Below are 22171 nucleotides of genomic sequence, written 5' to 3'. Positions count from 1 at the left end.
CAATCAAATTGTTTTCAGAATACTCACTTGGGTTTTAACTTCTTTCACACATAATTTAGCTATAAACTTTAACTTTATAAACTTATAATCTTTAAACATTGCTGAAAATTGTGATCCTGAGCTCAGACACTGTCTGTGGAGATTTGCATGTTTTTTGGGGGGTCTGTCAAGGTTTCCACAGGGTTCTCTTGTTTTTTCCCTCCCCAAAACATGCCCTAGGTTGATTAGCGACCCCTTTTAAAAAAGCCCAATGCCATCTAGGGTGTTTAGTGTTGTGGATCTGGATTGTGTTGGATCCACAGTAACCCTGACCAGGATAAAGTCTTTATATAAGATGAAGGAATGTCTGAAAAGACAAAAAACAGGCCAGTTAAATATATAATATTTTATTTTTTTATGTGTTTTAGACCATCCTTAAGCCCTAGTGGTAACAAAATAAACTACAAGAATGTTGTTGGACATCCTTGCTTGTTCATCAGGCCAACTTTTGCATTTTTTGTGCATTTTTATTTGTCCGCTCAGTCCGTTAAAACAAACAAAGGAAAAACAACAAAAACGGAAATACATGCCAAAAACTGTAATGATTTGTTATAGCAAACTGGTTAGAAATGGCAGCACAACATCAATCTTGCAACTAATGATTGATCCAGAGCCCTAATATTGTCTGGAAAAGACCATAGTATTGTTTTGATACAAAACCTGTACCTTTGAACATACTTCGATCAAATTCTGATGGTTTTCTGCGGCTTTACCTGGTGCAGACCCAAAGTAACTTTCCAAGTATTTATAAGCAGATTCTGTTTTCCAACCTGGCTAGCCAATATTTTATGCAAAATATGAGGGAGTAAACTATAAATATCTAAAATGACATATCAAGGAGTTCAGAAAAACCTTTGCACAGCATGGTGTATGGAACTATTGTTATTCTTTGTTGTTTAGTTGTAAAACAGTGATTTTTTTTTTTTTTTAGCTTTGCTCATTTAAATACCACCATATGGCATGCCAAACTAGAAACAGAAAGTTTCAGTTTCAAGTTTCATTGAGCAAACAATCATTTAAAACACTCATATAATTTAAAATATTACCACCTGCATGTCTAGTCATCTAGCAAAATTCTAATAGACAGAAAAAATACAAAATAAAAAAAAGTTCAGTAATTAAATGTTATATTTATTGTTTTCTCCTGACATAACATTGCAACTCCGAGGGCTTGTTTATGTTTAAGACTGAATTGCACTGATTAAAGACATAAGCAGAATGTAATAAATGACTTTAAGAGCAACTATTGTTGGACTCTCTTCATCATATAATCCCACATGATGAATGCAATGCCTTGCAGTCTGTTATAAAATTCCCAAGATTTTATTGGGACCATCTAGTACAGTTTGACGGGTAATAAGGAAAGTGGTATTTCGAAGTTGGACTTCTAATTGGAAGGTCCCTCCACCACCAATCTGCCACTGCCACTGCCATAACCCATCTGCTCAGTTATATAAAAGTATCTGTATTTGTAATAATCTAATGCTGAAATCACACAGAGGTAATCATTAGTTTTTGCTGATTTGTAAATGCGGTCATTGATTCAAAGAGTTTACCACTTTATAACATTGAATCACTCGTCCAGGAGGTAAGTTGGCAAGTAACTTCATCCCCTTTGTGGTTTCTCTATCGTAAAAACAAACAAACAAACAAGCAAAAAAAGCTTCCAGATTTTCTTCCTTTTTTTGTTTTTTGTTCAAATGTTTTTTGTGGTTCTGAGTAGAGCATTGTTGTATAGTTCTAATTCATAACTTTTTTACATTTTTACAGTAGTGGATGAAGTACACAAAGCATGTAGTTGAGTAAAAGTAGAGATACATTAGGTAAAATATGACTCCAGTAAGAGTGTCTATTTGTTTAACTACAATCCAACTAGACTAGTTAAGTTGTAATTGTTTTGTTGCTACACACATTATGATACTATAAATTATAATGTTATGCAAGTTGAAAGAAATATTGTTTCTCTATGCGTAAAAGCACATCAGGCAACACAGCATAACTAAAGTGATATACAGTTATTATACAGTATTCATGAAATATTGATGATTTGCTGCATGTTTGAAACAAAGAAATATAAGTGCACTATCTGTACCATATTAAATTGCATAGCATCATATTTTTCCATTGCATCATACTGCATTGAATCGCATTGTGTTGAATGGAATCAAAATCAAATCGACTTCATCGTTAAAGGGGTGAATCGTATCGCATCGGCGGCTTCATTTGTATCTTTAATCTATCTATGGCTATGGAACCAGATGAATGCATCGGTCTCAGTTATGGAGATGCACATCCCTACTATTTACGCTATATGTTTCACTTGGTCTCAACATGTCTATGTATGGGACATACATGGGTCTTGGTTCTCAGGTTCCACCTCTGAATAACATCCCACTCACATTGTATTCCTCAGATAAGCTTTGGATATAGCATGACCCAAATCATGATAAAGTGGTTGCTGATGAGGAATTAATAAATCACTAGGGTAGATCCATGTGCTGTCAGTGCCACAGAGCTTTTTTCAGAGTGTTATGTTCCATTTAAAGAACGCAATCAGGGATTTCTTTTAATTTAATGTATAGATGAAGGTGATTGATTAATCATCATAATCATAGTAATTAGCAGGGAAAGAGATTATCTGAAACAACCATGCTTTCCTTTTTCAATTGCAAATAAACAATTAAAATATAAGTGGTGGATTGTGATGGACTAATGTCCCAGTTATGGGGGTCTATTAAACAACTGGATAGAGTATTTAAAAAGTTGTTGTTGTCTGTAACTTGTGGTACAAATAGCATTAATTCCATGGCAATTATGTGATGCCTGGGGCACAGTTTGTCAGTATTTAATACATATAGCCTTGTAGAACCAAAGAAGCAACTACAGACATCAGACATGTCTTGGCAGTTTTCTTAAATGTTGCCTTTATCTTTATCTAATCACCCTTTATCTTGGATCAAGTCTGCATTGCCATTTGAGTACACATTAGTTATCAGTCCTTTTTGCATCTCTGAATATTTTCAGAATGCAGCACATGCTGCTTGGACCTGCGCCCGTAGTTCTGATTGATTTGTTGTGCTGTGGGTGCCAGGTTATTACTTTGCATCTGAAAGAGCATAAGTAGATTTAAGTTGCTGCTGGTGTTCTGTAGTTCAAAATCTGATTAGGTCATTTCTTTATATAAGTACAGCAATTACATGGAGTTTAAAGAATGCCTGTGCAATAGGAGGTTTTTCTAAGATAAGCAAAAAGGAAACAAGAGGCTTTCAATACATCATAATAACCGCTAGACTTAACATTCATGCACAGAAATGATTATTCTAGAAAAGCTTAAGAAAGATAATTTCCTAGATTTACAAGATAAGAAGGCACATTTTATAGCTTTTTCTCGGCTTCAGTGTTCAGTGCTATGGTAGTTTTATTGTTATCTCTTTATTTTGACTTGTATATATTTGTTTTGTGGCATTAATTAAGCCATTACTGTCTAATAGTGATAACTTGTTGGGATTAAGATTAAGGACCGTGCAATCCCAGGATAGATTTTATTTCTTGTCTGCAGGTGAAAATGAGACCCATATGATGCTGTGAATGTTTTTGAAATCACATTTATGCATGTAAACTGCCTTCACAGTAGAACTGTACTTCCGAACTTATTACCTACCTCACCAAGAGTTCAGTATGAGCGTGAAAACATGGTTTCAAACAAGAAAAAGTCTCAAGGCCATTTCAAACTGTCCACAGTTTTTCTAACTATGCATCATCAGATGGAATCGGACAAAAGTGTGGACAATCTGGTGAGTTTTGAGAGTTTTGACAGCCAGTGGTCTATGTATTGAGTCTGTTAAGAATTGGTGAAGACCACATTTCAGATAAAATCATTTGCTTAGTTATATCCAGTTTTACAGCACTGTAGCGATATGCTGAACAAACATCGTGTCATTTGGAGATGCCGGAGAAGCAAAGCATTCCAGCTCAAGTAACTAATCAAACTGCTTTGACTAAAAGACTTCACCTGGGCTGATGTAATTTTCTAGCACATAGTAGAAGTGGCATGTAAGCCTATATTAGGCTAGTGATCTGAATTCTGGAAGTACTTCAGGTCCAGAATCGATTCAATGCAGATTCAAGCATTCAGTGCCAAGTTTGAAAATTTTAAATCATTCTCCAACTAAACCACGTAAGAGATCGCTTGGAACCAAACCGAGACCTTCTCACTCAGTCTCAAATAGTTGTGCTCTGCCCAGACTGTACTGGAGGAAAGCACACCAGTGTTTGCGTCAAACAGTCTGCATATCTAAAAATATAAAAAAAAGAAAAAAGATTGGATATGGAGAGAAACACCGATCCACAGGACATAGACACACACATGTTTATTCATGCCTAACACTCTGATTTCAGATCAGCCAATAATGTTGTCATGTTTCAAACCCAGCTGCACTTTACTCCCTTTACAAATCCCTCTGACGTCCACTGGTGTGCTCCCCTGCCTCCACAGACACACAGTCTGCTGCCTATAGCTGCCAACATAAACACGCTCGAAGCCTGGCACCTCACACTCTGCACACCAGTGGAATCCTGGGTGAACAAACAGAACCTGACTAGAGCAGTAGGAGATCTTTAGCTGCTGCCAAATGGAGGGCAGGGGAAGCCTCTACGCTGTCCTCTGCTGGGTTTATCGAGTTAATTGTGGAATTAAACCCAACCTATATTAATTAAGCTAGGCTAATTGGAAAGTTTCACCCAGACATTTGTTTTTGATTAGTCTAAAGCTGAGCTAATGAAATAATATAGCAGGCCACTTCTTGCAAACCCACCCATGTAAAGCATATCTTCATTAAAATGACTTTGTGCACAGCGGCATTGTCATGTTGGATATAGGTTAGGTTTTAATGCTACTGCATCCAAAGACATCCTATACAATTGCGTGCCTTTGTGCTAAAAGAAAGCATATTGTGTACAACCTTGGGTACAGTCTGGAGAACTATATATGTCTGGAAATCTCAAGTGTTCCAAATACTTTTGTATTCATTTTGTCTTCCCATGCAAAGTTTCCTATGCAGAAAATAAGCAATCATCTGATTAGGTGATAAAGTTCCCTTGTAGCATCTAGAATATATATTTTTTTTAATTTGAAGCCTGGACCCGGATGTTTTCCTCGTTAACAAGGGTTTCGGATAGCATGCTTTTAAAAACTCTAAGAGCCTTTAAACAACCTTTGCAGGGATCTTTTTCCAAGAGGGTAATTATCTGATACAGTAGTGGACAAAACAGCCAACACAACAATGTTTTTTTTTACTTAAGAGATTGATTTAGATCTGGGAACTTCCCAGAATTATTGATCCGTCCTCAGCCGAGAACTGCTAGTCAACATTTCTGTCACCTGTCGATAAGCATAGCGCAGGTCTTATTTGTCTTAGCATTATGCAAGCCAACACACCATTGACTTGATGTTGGTTTATGTTGCTGACTTGACCTCTATCATCTAAGATAGAGGAAAAAACATTTTCAATAATGCTTATCTGAAGATTTGTTTGGAATTGGGAGACGGGATTTTTGAAAAGCTAAATATTTTAATGAAAGTGTTCCAAACAGGTTTATGCAGTAATTCAGCTGGTTTGTTCTTAATATCTGAAACTGACTTTTGAATTGTTTAGTCAGATGTGAGATATTAAAACCTTGGCATCAACCCAAAAGCTTTTGCTCGTCTCTAGATTTGGCCAATCAGTGGTTTGCTCTGAGGTAGAAAGCCTTTGAATTTTGTAAGATTTGGTTTCCTTTCTCCTGATCAGAACATTTCTTTGCATTGGTCTCTCTCACGTGAGTGCTGTAACAGGCAGTCCCAGGACTCACTTTTCCATTCGTGAACGTCGACCATCCAATTCTTCTATCCGGCTTTCCATCAAAGTCAAGATCATTTTTTTGGCTGTGCTGTTAATTAGCAGCGAAGTTGCTGCAACTGGCATGGAATTAGTGCTATCTTTAACAAAGGATTGTGCAGGAGATAAGGCCAGTCGAGACCTCTCAAGATTAAAAAAACATTATAACAAAACATGGTCTTCTTTGCCAACATTTCATGTAAGCACTTGCTGGAGTCGACTGCGACAGATGAAAAAGAAGAAGCATCCCTGACAGAATTTGAATGATTTGCTGTGGAGTTATACCTTTGAATACCTTTGAACTGAAACAAACTTGACAAGCCTGGATCTATTTGCACCTTATGAATGCATAAAAAATTTCATATTTTTGACTTAATTATCTCTGTACAGATTACATTTTCAAAACTCAAACCATTAAGAAAAACAGATCCGATTCGGTGGACGTGCGGATTCTGAAAGCAATGCTTTAAATGTGGGGGCTTGTTATCATAATGAAATGCTAGGTTTGTTTTCCACGGATGATTCATCTCATATGAACTTTGCTTTCAGTGAACCGTGAACGAGCCCTGTATTAAATTTAAGGAGAATAATTTCCCAGTGGACCCCACTGCAATGCAAGGCATATTGAAGAACTACAGTATGAAGCTAGTCAGACAAACTACATTTCTAAAACAGCCAAACAAAAACAAATTGGTTTGTTAAATTATTTATCAATTGTCCATATTCACATATCGGCCAAGTTTGCTTGTCAAGTTAAACGTGAAAAGCCACCTGCATAGAGTGACCATTTTAAAGTTTCGATTTACTCCATAAGGTGTAATAATGCACCTTAAATCATTGTAAAGCTATACCATTTGATATAACCAACTATTTGATGTACCAGATATCAGATATCAACAAGTAGTAACAAAATACAAATACTGTACTTAAGTAGATTTTTCTGGTATCAGTACTTTATTTTACTATTTATTTTCCACACAACTTTACTTTCACTCATATAATTTTTTACACAAATATCTATACTTTCTACTTTTTCAAACCAGGCTTGTTACTTGTTTTAATAAAATTCTAATTGCTCTTATTTCTCCCAGACTTTGGATTCAGGTATTGTATTACCAGGTATTGTATCTAATATCTGTAAGACATGCTTTATGTGTTTGAAAACAGAGGCACTGTGGGTATATTGTTGATTCCTCCCCACCTGGGAACAATTGCACTGCCTCCGGTCACATCAATAATTGGTTAAGTAAAACAAGATCAATTTCATGTGGAATACAACCAAAGCACTTGGCAAGATGGCTGCCATATAGAATTGTGGAGTAGTATCAAATGGTGTCTTAGAGCATAATTTTTAAACGTGCTGAGAAATAAAATGCTGAAAATTAATAAGCCGTTCAGCAGTTAGGTTTGCGTCAGTTTCCTTTGGCTATAGCGTCTTAAATCATTAAGCTCTGATTGGCTTGCTAGACATGCACTAGTATAAAATTATACAATACATTATAATTGAACCAGAGCAAAATATACACTTTATGGACAAAACTATTGGAACACAACTGCATAGGATGTCTTTGGATGCAGTTGCTTTATTTATTTAAATTTTAATTAAACTTGGACACCCAAACTTGTTCTAGCAGGCTCCTGTACAAAATGCTAGCTCCATGAAGATATTGTGTACAGTGCATCCAGAAAGTATTCACAGCACTTTACATTTTCCACATTGTTTGTTAAAGCCTTATTCCAAAATGGATTCAATTAATTATGTTCCTCAAAATTCTACAAATACCCCAACCTTAAGAAACTTTGTTTGAAATCTTTGCTAATTTATTAAAAAAAATAATAATCACATGTACATAAGTATCCACAGCCTTTGCTCAATACTTTGTTAAAGCACTTTTGGCATCAATTACAGCCTAAAGTAATTTTGAGTTTGATGCTAAAAGCTTGGCACACCTATTTTTGGGCAGTTCCCCACATTCTTCTTTGCAGAACCTCCCAAGCTCCATCAGGTTGGATGGGGAGCGTTGGTGCACGGTCATTTTCATATCTTTCCAGAGATGTTCGATCGGGTTTAAGTCTAGGCTCTGACTGGGCAACTCAAGGACATTCACAGAGTCCTCCCATAGCCATACCTTTGTTATCTTGGGTTTTTAGGTGTGTTTAGGGTTGTTGTCCTGTTAAAAGATAAACCGTCACACCAGTCTGAGGTCCAGAGGAACAGGGTTTCATCACTGATGTCTCTGTACATTGTCTCCCAGTTCCTGCTGCTGAAAAACCTTCTCACATCATGATGGAACCTGGAAGGTTCTCCTCTTTCCACAGAGAAATGCTGGAGCTCTTAAAGAGTGACCAAGAGTCACCCTGTCGCTCAGTTTGGCCGGGCAGCCCACTCTAGGAAGAGTCCTGGTGGTTCCAAACTTCTTCCTTTTACAGTCGATGGAGGTCACTGAGCTCATTGGGACCTTCAATGCTGCAGAAATTTTTCTGTACCCTTCCCCAGATCTGTGCCTCGATCTCTAAGGTCTACAGACAATTCCTTGTTCTTCTTGGCTTGGTGTGCTCTGTTAACTGTGGGACCTTCTATAGACAGGTGTCTGCCTTTCCAAATCATGTCAAATCAACCGAATGTACCACAGTTGGGTTTTAATCAAGTTGTAGAAATATCTCAGGGATGATCAGTGGAAACTTAAATTTGCAATGATAATGTACCTACATCAATACCTAACGTTACTAAGATCCTTGTGGCTAAATGAGCACAAATCTCCACAAACGCACTCCAAAATCTAGTGGAACATCCTCCAAGAGGAATGGAATCTTGGAATATTAGGGTCAGGTGTCCACAAGTTTTTGTCCATATTAGTTATCCAATGGAATTTTCTTCTTCTTTCAGTGTTTATTATTAACAAACAGGTAGTGTGGTGTGAAAAGAAGCTTGGTTGTTTCTAGTCTATGTCCAACCCAGAAGGCCATGATGCATTGTAGCTAATGATCTATTGCATGTAAATTTCTATAAAAGGCTGTACGATGATATCACTACAGGTAACTACAGTAGAAGTAAAAGGCTTAAAGCTACAAAGGCAGCCTACAGCACATTGTCTGACTATGAACACACTCTTACACTTGGAGCTGAAGCTTTGTAATTATTACTGGAACAGCTTAGAATTTAGACTTGCCAGTAATATTTTATGGCCTTTAAGTGTCTGGAAAGATTTTGCTGTAGATCATTTATGCAGTAGAAATAACTCTTGGTAATTATACCTTCACTGTTTATTGGGAATGCCTGTATATCTTCATCCATCCAGAAAATCATATGGCTGCACCACAGCGCATAAAATCACGCAGCTCTAGTTAATATTCACATCAAACATTTCAGACATTGTTGGTTTGAGTATTTCAGAAATTGCTGCTTTCTTAACGTTGCACAGAATGATGTGAAAACAAGATACATCCAGTGAGCGACAGTTATGCGGCAGAGATGCTTTTTAAATAGAGAGCACGGATGAGATTGGCAAAACTTTTTCAAGCTAACAGGAAGTCTACAGTAAGTCAAATAGAGACTCAACTGTACGAAGCAGAAAAGCATCTTGTAAAATGCTCTTGGTCATTTTTAGTACCGAAAAAAGCAGCAGTCGGTACTGGCAGCTCGAAATCCATTATGTGAGACTGATGCCCAGTGTACTATGATGATGTGCATAGCTTGGATCCAGTTTCTATAACAGTAATTAGATTTTTTCTCCATGAGACTAGCCCAGCCTTGTCTCAAATCTCACATGCACATCATTTGATATTGAAATGATATGTTAACTAGTTGCACACAAACATATCGTATTCTGTCTGCAGGACAAAGTTAATATTTAAACTTCAGTTCTATCTCAGTTGTAAATGTACTTGCCAAAACACAACCTTTTTTTCCCCTGCGTATGTACCTGTCATGAGAAGTGATGAAAAGCATCTCCACAGGCAATTCCCGGGCTACATGTGACTGTCAGCAGGCTGTAATAAGTATTCAGAGTGTGCAGCTCAGCTCTGCGCTCATGCTGGCTTTCAGAGGTTATTATCCTCAGCACCTTCGGCAGGTTTCAGCCAACAGAAACATGTTTTGACTTAGAACTGCTCCATTTCCCCGCTGGCTTAGTTTGTACTTTTTACATTCACAGTCCTCCTCCACCTAGAGATGAGGATATTTTAGTGTCTTAACATTGCAGAAAGACTCAAACTCTGCCCTGCAGATGACCTGGAGTTCAAACTCCTGAAGTCTGTAGTTCTAATTCAGTAAACTCAGCATGTGGTTTTAGCAGAACATTGACTCTGTGAAATGCTCCATTCACACCTGCTGCAAAGATTCACCATGTTTAAAGCAAGCCACAAACCACCAGCCCCTACCTCACGGTCATTTGTGTCCTAATTTGTGTGTATGTGATGTGTACAGCACAATCAGATAAATCTCTTTACTACCTTTTGTTAGCAGGAAGCTAGTTTGTTTCCAGGAAGTGTGTTCACAGGGATTTCCCAGTTTCCTACTCTTACAAAACCCAAGCAAATGCAATAACAAATGTGTTGTACACGAACGTTTAGGTGCAACATACTGTTTTATTCTTATCTTTTAACGATGTAACCAAAGATGATGATGATGATGATGATAATAATAATAATTAAATAGTATTATTATTATTAAGTCAAGTCAAGTCAAGTCAAGTTTATTTGTATAGCGCTTTTCACAACAGACATTGTCTCAAAGCAGCTTTACAGAAAACAACAGTGAAGGTGAATGGTGTGCGTTTGTCCCTGATGAGCAGCCGTGGCGACAGTGGCAAGGAAAAACTCCCTTAGATGATATGAGGAAGAAACCTTGAGAGGAACCAGACTCAAAGGGGAACCCATCCTCATATGGGTGACATCAAAAATGATATTATTATTATTATTATTATTATTTGTATTATTTTTTCCCTTATTATTATTACTACTACCGCTACCTATTATTTTTTGCAATTACTTTTATTTAAAGTTCTTTTTCACACCGTACACAGTGAGTTTTTTTTACTCATTAAAGTTATTTTATAATTTGCAATTTAAAAATAAAAAAATGCAAAAATGTTTCTAGAACAAAAGGAAATAAATGTCAAATTATTTGAATTCTTAAGAAAGAATGAATGTAGATAAAATATCGATACTCACGACCTTGACACTCGCGACCTTGAGAGTTTGCGACTTTTCACTTGGAACCGGACTAAGAGTAAATCCCGAAGTGATCGCGAGTGGCTCGAAAGTTTGGAGTAACATTTCAAAATAGAGTTTGTACTAATAAATGACACAAATGTTTGAAAAACTATTTTATTATTGTATTATTTCTTTGAAGTAGTAAATAAAACATTTATGACACGTAATTCACAATTTTTGCTGAGTTTACCTCTTGAAAAAGGAACCATCATAAGGAGAGAGTCAAAACTTCATAGAATGTAACCCCAGCGAGTATCGAGGTTGCACTGTATTAGATTGATCATTTCTTCAGGCACTTAAAATAAAATATTAAATATATTCTTTAATATATCCCAGAAGTACAGTTTAATTGTGACACTATTTGGGGGTGAAATCACCCTCTGTTTCAGGATGCCTTTCCCCGACTAGAGAGCTATTTGACGCCACTCGCCCTTTGACAAACAAAACCGGTGAGGTTGTTTGGGAGTGTGGCTCTACCCCGATATAGCAGCTTCCCCTCTCGCACATCCTGTTTGCTACACACAGGGCCCGTCTCCTTTGTGTGCTTTCAGACACCCTTTCAGACACACTCTCTTGCCTCACTGTGTACTGGGCTGACTGATGGGTGACGCCTGCGCTGGTTTTAAAACTCTGCATCTACGGTTTGCTGTGGAAATCCGGTAAATTTGTGGTGATTTGTTGAGCGAGAGACATTGCAGTAGTTCCTGATGATGGGGTGCTGTCTTTTTGTGCATCACAAGGTTAGTGTGGACTCACTGCATCACTGTGAGTAATGAGTTTAGTGATTAATGCTTTTCAAAAATGTATTTGTTTCTCTCATATACTAATTGCAGTGTGGTTAGTGAAGAAGCCTTTAATGAATTTTTAGCGCTTTGCATCAAACCGAAATGAACTTTCACTACTTGTTGTATGTGCCGGGGGAAATCTTTATTGAGGCGTCTGAGTAATTCTGCTCACTGGGGAGTTGAAGAATTATATTCATGGCCTGATTACAAATGAGCAGCATCTTATTTCATTAATAGCAAGGATGTTTATTAGTACAATCATTCATTTTCTCCAGCTTATCCGTAATTCGGGTCGCGGGGGCAGCAGTCTAAGCAGGCCCCCGCCTTCGACTGCTGCCCAATCCTCACATCACCGTCCCTCACGGTCCCTCCTGCAGGTGGTGAGCCCACGGGAAGGCGGCCCCACATCACTCCGACGTCACGGACCTTGATATTTCCCTCGTAAGGGACCATAGAGCATAGAGGGTTAAGGGCCCTTTATTTTTATGTTTATTAGTACATAAATGCATTTATTAAAATAAATTAACACCATTTTACACACCACAATATTGGACACACTCTCAGACAATTATATTGTGATGTAATTTATAATGGTGTCAATATAACAGAATCCATCTCCTAGCTCCAAGCTCAGAGATAAACTGTAAACCTTGGTCCTATAAGGTGTCAACATTGAACTTCAGTTCAATATTTTACTACATACTGACTCTGATGTCTTTTACTGATTAATATTAACTTTTTACGCCTGACTGTTTTCAATTTCCAGTCGCTGAGCAAATGTTGTGAGCATCCTAACACAATCCCAGACCAAAAATGATGCCAAATCATGTCCATATCTATAAAAATTTAAAATAGAATGCAATTTTATATTATGTATTATATTGAAAGGCCTCTGTTTGAGAGGCCTGTGCTTGATTTGGTGCAACTTGCTTAGCATTGTTTGTCCTTTAAGTGCATGTGATTAAAAATGTGTTTTTCCACTGTATGGTCATAAAACAGACGCAGCAGATCCCTGAATCCACTTGTGTCCTCCACTATTTGTGCAGATTTGCGACATGATTCCTTGAAGTAAAAATAGCTGGTTTCTTAATAGCACTATGTGTCCCGTTCTTTCTGTATCTCCCCACCCATTCCTTCCTTCTCACTCCGTTTCACTTATTTTCTCTCTTTTTTGTTTCCATACAAAATAGGGAATAACCACCCTAAGCAGTCATTCTTGACAGTCACTTGGGGACAAGTCCTATTTTTGCTTTTTTTCCCCCTAGATTTTGGGAGCAGTAAAACATCACTTGCGATCTCCTCAAGTGAAAGATTCAAGAGCCTCATCTGCAGGTGCTAGCATAATGTTTTGCAAAACAACTGATTATGAAAGCCACATAGTTTCATAGGTTCTGATATTTTTAGAAGTTAAAAGGAAATGTGTTGTTCAACCCGTGTAGGAAAAGACACCTGGTCAACTGTTATTGTCTTCATTTCTGACAAATCTAGAGAAGTGGAAACCCACAACCTGGTGCCATTTTTGCAAAGGGGGTAAAACCGATGGCATCCTAACTACTGGAAATATCTTTTACTTTTCACAAAAAATGATGTTTATGGAAGATCCTCCTTCTATTAAAATCACAGGAGTCCCATTAGATGACTTTATACCCCAAGTCATTTGCAGTTCAAATCCATCTGGTCCTGATAAAAACTGAGGTAAACGAGCGTTAAAAGGCTGTGGGAGGTGACCTGTATATGCGCTCGATTGCGGGAGGATTCTTGAAACCGATCCCTGGGAGCAGGGCCACATCCCTCAAGCTCTTTGGAGGAATGTGTGTTTGTCTAAATGGAAGTAGTTCATTAGGTTTGAGTCTCTGCAGCCCCTCTTGATTCCATTCTTTCAGTCTTTCAGTCTTTCCCCTTTGGCTAGAGCATTAGGCTGCCGTGTTTTTAAGCGAGTGTGTGTGTGAGCTACCGGTGGGTGGCGAGGGAAGAGCTGGAAATCAGACGCTTCTGGGCATAGTGTAATCTGGACAGATGTGTAATAGTGGCGAGTCATGAATCAAATATTGATTTTGAAGATGTGCAAGACCGGGATGTGTTTTTACAGACCGTCCCCCTTTAAATTAGCTTTTATCACCACGCACCTGCATTGTGATTTGCGTGAACTCACGAGGCTGGAATGTGTGTTGATTTTGTTTTACATTTACATGCGAGTATTATGATTCTTGTCTGGTTGTTGAGTTAAATGGTAGTGTGTGGCCTTACAGTTTCAGTTCACTCTCACTTGTGTCAAGTAACCAATAGCTCTCTGCCACACTCACAGGTTAACGGTTTTTTATTTACAATTCTTTGAAGGCACTCGTCCCCCGAAACCACCGTTTCGTTTCGCTTTAAATATTTTCTCTTTCAGTACGAAAGTGATGAACGTTCAGCGTGGTCCATGCACCTTTGCAGACTGAATCAGAATCGACATTTCCTGTATTGTGTAGATAAAAAAAAGTGAACCAACCTTTTCCTGATGGCATGCGCTGATCTTTACAGCCTATAGGCGTTGATAATGTTATGAACTTTGCAGATGCATCCATGTTGTTTTTGGACTCCGAATACACAATCATTGATTTCCTGGAATTATATACAATAAAGTCCAGCTCCTGCAGTCCATACCTGTGAAACGTCTGCCATTTAGGTCATAACTACTAACCGGGCCTACTTGCTTTTCACGTGCGCCATTGTTTTTCTCCTCAGGCTGACCTCGGTGTAGCTGTTTGGCTCGAGCAGTAGCAGGATGCCGGAATTAAGGTCTATTCAGACACTGGTTGTCATGGAGCATAAACAGTTAAAGAGCAACAATAACAATAAATGCTTGTGCTGTACAAAAATCCCAAGATGAGGAGGAAAAAACAGGGCATGGTATCAATTTAAATAAACGGCTCTATTAACGAACGGAATAGCAACCGGTTTCGAGTTTGACCTGATGGGGGGTCTTTAAAAAAAAAAAAAAAAAAAAAAAAAAAAAGGGAAGAAAAGGGGTCAGTTGTTAATATTTACAGTCAGTGCTTAACACAAACATGTCATGTTCTGACAAGGCCTCAGTTGTCAACTGTTACACCAATGTCGAATGTGTACATGTTTATTTAAAGCTTTGTGCACATAATGTACCCTGTAGGTTGGTATTAATCAAAACCAAATGTGTAATTTGCTTAAGTATGTGCTTGTGTCTTTTTTTTGGAGTTCCAATTCCCCTCAGTCTGGCTATAATCAATACTAGCTTTCATTTACACGAACTCCTGTTACATAACAATGAATTGTGGGTAAGCATTAAAACCACAAACACGTTAAGTGCGTGACCCCCGAAATGCTACTAAAAATCTGAAATCGGTTTGATCGTTGTGTGTTTCTCAGAGAACAACATAATCGCATGTGTACGTTCACAAGTTTCGGAATTCCTATAGTGTCTAATGTTAGTGTCGTATTCTTGTCTTGTCTTTCCAGAAAAAGAGGAAGCAAAGGAAAAGGGATGTGGACTCGCTCAGCCTCTGCAGTCTGGACATCAATGTAAGTTTATACAGCGCTTTGTATTTCATTCGGTTCAATTTATATATCAATTATAACAATGGACATTGTCCCAAAGCAGCTTTTACAAGATTAAGTAGAATAAATAGATTTTCTTTCTGTTTATCTCTAATGAGCAAGCTAGTGGTGACATTGGACGGGAAAAAAACTCCCTGATCGTTGAGGTTGTAAACTCATCACTGATACGAATGCAAATAAATTCCAAAAACTTTGAGAACCTGCTTATGTTGAATTTTAATAATAACATTGCCCAGTTTAAGTCTAAGAGGTGCATTACATCATAGTCAGCTCTGAATATTTGGTTTGACTTTATCTAAAATTATTTACTTTCATTTTATTCGTCCATTGAATGCTAATGGTTCTTCTAATTTGCGACATAATGTCATTTTATTTGTTAATAGAAAATTCCTTTTTAAAAGATTGCTTTACTACTTTTTTTTTTTTTTTTGACCGACTTGTTTGGTCTTTGTTTCATTCTGGCATGTTGAAGAGGCTGTGGTGTTGATCTTGGTTAATGTAGGGTCGAGGTGTACATTTCAATTGGTCTTTTAGGGAAAAAACTCCCATACTGTTAAAATCAGATACTCTAAGACTTGTACTTATGTCAAATTGGAATCTTTGACTTTTAACTTGTAATGAAGTAAGTTTTGCAGTAAGATATCTATACATTTACTCAAGTATGATTTACACTTTTTACACCTCTGTTCATGACGATTGTAGTCCTAAGCCATTGTAGCAAGCTGTCTAAATTAATTACAGTCCAAATCCATCTTTAGGGTTCTTAAGTTCACCCCCTACACAGTCTGTATGATATAGTATAGTATTTGGGTTATTAATTGTGACACCCATAAACATGCCTGTTCTTATAACCAGGGGGCGTATTACAGAAAAATATACCCTTACACTGAGAATACTCAATTCTGATTGGACAGAGGTGGGTCTTACAGTAGAATTAGCTGAAAAGCTCACAGGTTTATATTCAGGTATTTCTACTGATAGCTTAGCATTCCTATAGTAATAGCTTTTGTGGGCATTATACTGTATAAACGATGCACAAAACAAGGCTATTTTTGTTCAGTGAATGAATAACGGCTATAAGAAAAAAACAAAGAGTGTGATTTTGGACATCTGGCATCGTAAACATTCCCAGGTACATTGTAACAGACATTATAATAGCTTGAAAACGGTAAATTGTAGAATCTGATGTTTAGTTGTGTAATGCTCTTTTGTATTTCTTAGTCTTCTTAAATAGAACAAATCCAGTATCTTCATTCTAAAACATTTATTATAAACAAAACAAAACAAAACAAAAAAAACTGGAAATATGTGAAACTGTCGAAAAACTCCAAATAAAAGTTCCACGTAATGACGTCTAATAAACAATACAAAATAAAATTATTTTCCATGACAAAATTATACATTTAGAAATATTGCAATATTTAACTAAGTAATAAATTCATTTACTAAATTGCATATATAAAAAAGGATAAACAATAAATAAAGAAATAAACATCTCTGTTCGCCTCTTCCAAGTCGTAACTCGTGTATTTCATTATTTAATTATGTATTCATGTATTTTATTAATTAATTAGAAATTAGCTACTTTTAGCAACTAGCTACTTTATATTATAATATATATTTTTTTTGTACTAAGCTTTTGAACTGAATTCGCATAGACTCGCTGACCTTTCCAGACACTCTCATTTCATCTGTTGATCATAAGTGCTTTATGTTTTCGCCTCACAACACTGCTTTCTCTAGTCTGTGGGATATAATGAATTTCCAGGAAGACCGGAGAGCGAAAATATAGCGTTATTAGACTTACACCCTATATCCTGCACAAAATGACTTCCAGCACTTCAGCTATTAGTCGACGTATGTCGAGTCTAATTTTCCAAAAGGTCAGCCAATTTGCAGGCCTGCTTCTTTTCCTGCCTGCTGTACCAAGGCTGTTTACTAAATGGCATGTAATTGTAGAGTATTCATAGTGTCATATTATATATATTTATGGCTACTGTGTTAGGTCCTTGCAGAGTTTGACAGCGTTGAAGAATTAATATGCAACTACACAGTTATCAGGAGAACTGCTAAACATCACTATCATGCTTTCCGAAATTTTCCATTCGAACACAATAGGCATTTCTCTTAAGCTTTCTTGAAGATTACATTTTTAATTTAGTGTTACATAAGTTTTTTTATAAACAGACCAGTCTGTGCCGGGAAAATAAAGTCATTTATCACAGTGATTCCAATTATAGTGATATAGTGTTTTTATTTTTTATTCAGCTCTTGTTGAGGTTTGGGGGGCTTTGTGCTAGATCAAACTATTATTTACTTTTTTATTATTAACTTTTAGTGTGTTTTCTGAATGCAAAAGTCCATTGTGTTAATGCTAATTAAACTCCTGAAGAGAGAGATGTAACAAAAAATCATTGCTGATCTCTAACCACCAGTGACAGTAAATACAGTGGGATTTTGTAACAATTAGGGCTGTCAATCGCTAAAAATATTTAATTGTGATGAATCGCATGATTAATCGCACATTTTTATCTGTTCTAACTGTACCTTAAATGTTTCATTTTCAGGTTTTTAATACTCTAATCAACATGGACAAATATGGATGTCTGTTTTTGCCTGTCTGGTTTTCTGGTTTTCTCTGCATGTTTGTTTCTGTCCGTATTTCTCGCTGCTTGTGTCTGTTTCTCTGCCTGTTTATCTGTCTCACTCTGTCCATTTATTTTTGTCTGTCCATTTTTCTGCCTGTCTATATTTCTGTTTGTCTATCTGTTAGTGAATTTGTTTCACTTTGTCTATTCATTTGTCTGTCTCTATGTCTGTCTGTCTGTTTTTGTATCTTTTGTTAGTACATCCATCTATCACACTGTCTCTCTGTCAATCTCTTTCTCCTGTCTGTATTTCTCTATCTGTCTCTCTTCTGTCAATCTGCTTGTCTTTCTATTTTGTAAACGATGTAAGTGCGTCATCTCGTTGTCTCGTCGACTTTTTGTTTGTGTATCTATCTATCTATCTATCTATCTATCTATCTATCTATCTATCTATCTATCTATCTATCGATCTATCGATCTATCGATCTATCGATCTATTACACTTTCCATCACATTAGTAGAAATAGTTCCTGAACATCAGGTTCATGTCTTTGAATTCACAGATGTTTCATTGCTTTGGTAATAAAAGAAAAAACAGAGTATAAATTTCACAGCGGTTGCTTCAGCTTGATTCTGATGAATTTAGATAAGCGGCACTTGGAATAATGAAGTCCTTGTTTTATTTCCGTGCTCACGCGTTTTCGTGCTCACTCGCGTTTTATTAACGGTGGTTACGTATTGCCTAATTCATGCATATGCAGCATGGATTTCTTTTCTTACGCACTATTCCAGCTTGTGGAGACATTAACAAATAATATGATGTCAGAAAAATGGGCTTGACAATAGAAGATTGTAAGCTTTGAACTCATGGCTGTCTTCAAGAGCACACTGAGCATGCCCATGCTCCAACACAAATGCTTTTGGAATCTGCTTCGAGGCTTGTTTTTCCCTGATCTGGTTTTCTGCTAAAGTCTGAGGTTGGAAGGTTATTTTTGAAGGAACGGCTGTTCTGAGTGCGCTATTGTAGACGGGAATGGGTTCAGTGTCATGATGAGGGCAGCGATCTGAGATTTGACTGTCTATTGTTTTCACAATTCTGCTCTCCTCCTTTACCGGTATGGATGACTCTGATCATAAATTTAGTACGAAACTCCTCTAAACGACACGGTCATGATTCATCAGTGAACTTTTTTGTGTGTTTCTTTCTTTCTCTTGGGTTGTAACCATCTATTGTACAATTACACAATAGGGATAGTCAGGGGTAAAAATAAAAATGGAAAAATAAAAGGTTTTTGACATCACAATGACCCAAAATGAATAATGTTGGGTGGATGAAATACAGTAAATGTACTTGTACTTGTGATTTGTGCCAAACCTTAAATATTATAAGTTTTTTAAATATAAAATTTGACTAATTAAATTAATATATATATATTGTTTTTGGTAGTTATATTAAATATTTATGTATTTTATATTTTTTTTATATTTTAATTTAAAGATTTGAGAAGAATCACTTCATGTGACCCCCAAATTATAAAATGTTTATATTTCTGTGAAATAATATTTTAAGACCATAAAACAAGTAACGAATTGCACCAAAAGCTATAAATACCATGTGACTTGGTCAGTTCAGATCATTCTGCCATGGTGCCTCATATACCTGGATTTCATAGACTGGTTGTAATTAAAGGTTAAAGCTCTTGTAGCACCAAATTCCACCTGACCATCGTGGAAAAAAAATTTTTTGGGGGGAAAAAAAACTGTATTAAATTATTTCAGTTCAATTGTAGTCATTTGTTTTTGCAACTCAGGCTTGACATCTTGTTGTAACTCTGGGCTTACGATTATTAAAAAATATATATTAATTCAGCAATTAAATCATCTCATTCTGATAGTAATTTCGCTATTTTAATTTTAAATCAAATTTATCCTCAGGCAATAAATAAGTATTGCAAATTGAGAGCCTGGATTCACTTTGAAAATGCATTACATCATTGACAATCACTCACCTGTTGGTCAAGCTGAGTGATAAAAAATGTGCATCCACACAATAGTCAAAAAGTTGCTTCACCACTGTATTATTTTAGGGGTATGAACACTTTTACAACCAGGTTAATTGAGATTTCTGGAAAATATTTCTGAATAGATTTTCACTTGATTGTTATATGATGCAATTTCACATTTAGGGTAGAAATCATTCTGATATGATTTGTCTTCGTTTCTTGTTTTTAATTAAAGATTTTATCAGGGTTGTTTAAACAGGAACATGTAGTTCAAACTTATAACACACTTTTGTATAACCAAATTATTAAACTATTAAATTACACACCAAATTAGACAGTAAATTGAAATATTATGCAAGTTGATATTTGATGTATAGGCTTCTATTTAAAAACTATTTCTAGGTTTTGTCAATGTATTTAATGTTTTTTTTTTGTGTTTTTTTTTTAAGTTTCTTCCATAGTATATTTATATATTTTTTGCCCCCAAACATACTATTAAATATATATATTTTTTTTTGTTAGTTGGGAAGCATTAATACTATTTTATTTTTAGACCAATTATAAGTCTTTATTGATATCAAATACTCTCAATACTGGTATGGAAATTAGCAACCTGCTAAGTATTAAGAAATGAGGGATGCCAGAGGACTTTTCCTTTGCCTCTTTTTATGTTAGACCTGAGCAGTGGCAATGAGCCTTATAAGACCCTGTATAAATCTCACTGTTTCAGTGCTCAGTGCTCGCAGAAGTGAAGTGAAGTTGCAATGCTTTTTTTCTTCACTATTGTTTTAGTTAAAAAATTACCTTTGTTTGTGCATTTCATTATGTCTTGCACTCGTTTTTACTAATACTGCTGAAACATAAAACTTTATTTAGATTAGTTGTGAGCTCTGAGTTCTGAGCTCTTGTGAGAACCCATTCATTAGTGTGAACACCAGGCTGACGTCACATCGGTTTCTGAGCATTTTACGAGCAATGAATGTGCACTGTTTTTGACGCCAGCTTCAGAGTATCAGTATTGATGCATCCCTTTTTTTTATAGATTTTTATTTTTTTTTATAAGTATCATGAAACTTTATTCACTAAACCGTAACCCCTAGTGCAAAATAAACAAGCATCTGCTCAGAGGAACCAATTCAAGTCTATGGAATGATCTCACCCTATTTCCATGACAGTAAAAGTACTTGTGTGTCAGACTTCTTTAGCTGTGCCCAAGGCTGAGCGGAGGTGAGTTCTGAGTCAGGGGGAGGGGTGCAGAGGAAAGAGCACAGCTACGTGCTTGTTTGGCATGTGTTCAGCTGGATAAGTGACTCGCTGTAGAGCACAAAGTAGAGTCTTGCTGGTATTGATGAAGCCAGTTTACTGCAGGCAAAACCAAGCAGAAAAGTGGGCCAGGGCTGTTGGTTCTCACATGACCACTTGTGAACTCGTCAACGAGGGAAAACAAGATATTGATCGCTATTGTTGGCCTTTTACGAATGCATGCCAAGTAGCTGAAGCAGCTATCGATGTATTTGTCACGGCAGATTGGCCTGTTAATTGAATTACTAGAGATGAGCCAGATGCATGGAAATGCCTTCTGAAATCATGCCTAAGACAACGATTGCACACGTGTAAAAATGCATATTTTTGCTAAAAGAATGTTCCTGGATTTATTAGTTTACCCAGTATGTCGGTAATTACTGTTAATCATAGCTACTGTTATTAAACAAATGGACGTATTGATATCGAAATTTTTAAAAATGTGCACGGTTTGTGAAGCTGAATATGCAGAACAGCTGTTCGACTGTACAACCACTCTGCCAAAGGTCAAAGGGTCATTAAACAGGCTCACACCTGCACCATCGTGCTGTCAGGCGTGCTGAATTTCATCTCCCACACTCGACTTGGCCACAAAAGCAAAGAAAAAAAAGGGGGGGGGGGGAAGCCATGGTCTATTTGTTGATTTCTTCCACTGAAATATTCTCAGGTGTCTTTCGGCCACATCTGGAGGTCTCGTGTGAACTGGAGGAGCGAGTTAAAAAAAAAAACACGAAGCACGCAGGCATATGTAGTAGGAAATGTGTAATAAGGGATCGTAATCAGCGATCGGC

The 22171-nt window shown here is 36.8% G+C and overlaps 1 protein-coding gene across 3 annotated transcripts in view; it reads left to right on the top strand.

Moving 5' to 3' along the window:
* Positions 1–22171, top strand: part of arhgef3 (Rho guanine nucleotide exchange factor (GEF) 3) — an 82744-nt gene that overhangs the window by 21050 nt on the left and 39523 nt on the right. For 2 of the 3 annotated variants that reach the window (XM_083534490.1, XM_083534494.1), the window contains one exon: positions 15389–15451. In XM_083534490.1, the coding sequence (XP_083390616.1) occupies positions 15389–15451 (63 nt within the window). Of the gene's footprint in view, positions 1–11470; positions 11870–15388; positions 15452–22171 lie in introns of those variants that run through there. The other variant, XM_083534492.1, reaches the window with a different exon arrangement.

This window comes from Silurus aristotelis, assembly GCF_946808225.1.
Source record: "Silurus aristotelis genome assembly, chromosome: 28".
Classification (NCBI taxonomy): Eukaryota; Metazoa; Chordata; class Actinopteri; order Siluriformes; family Siluridae; genus Silurus; species Silurus aristotelis.
Note: the sequence above shows the minus strand (reverse complement) of the source record. Positions and strands in the feature narration are given on the sequence as shown.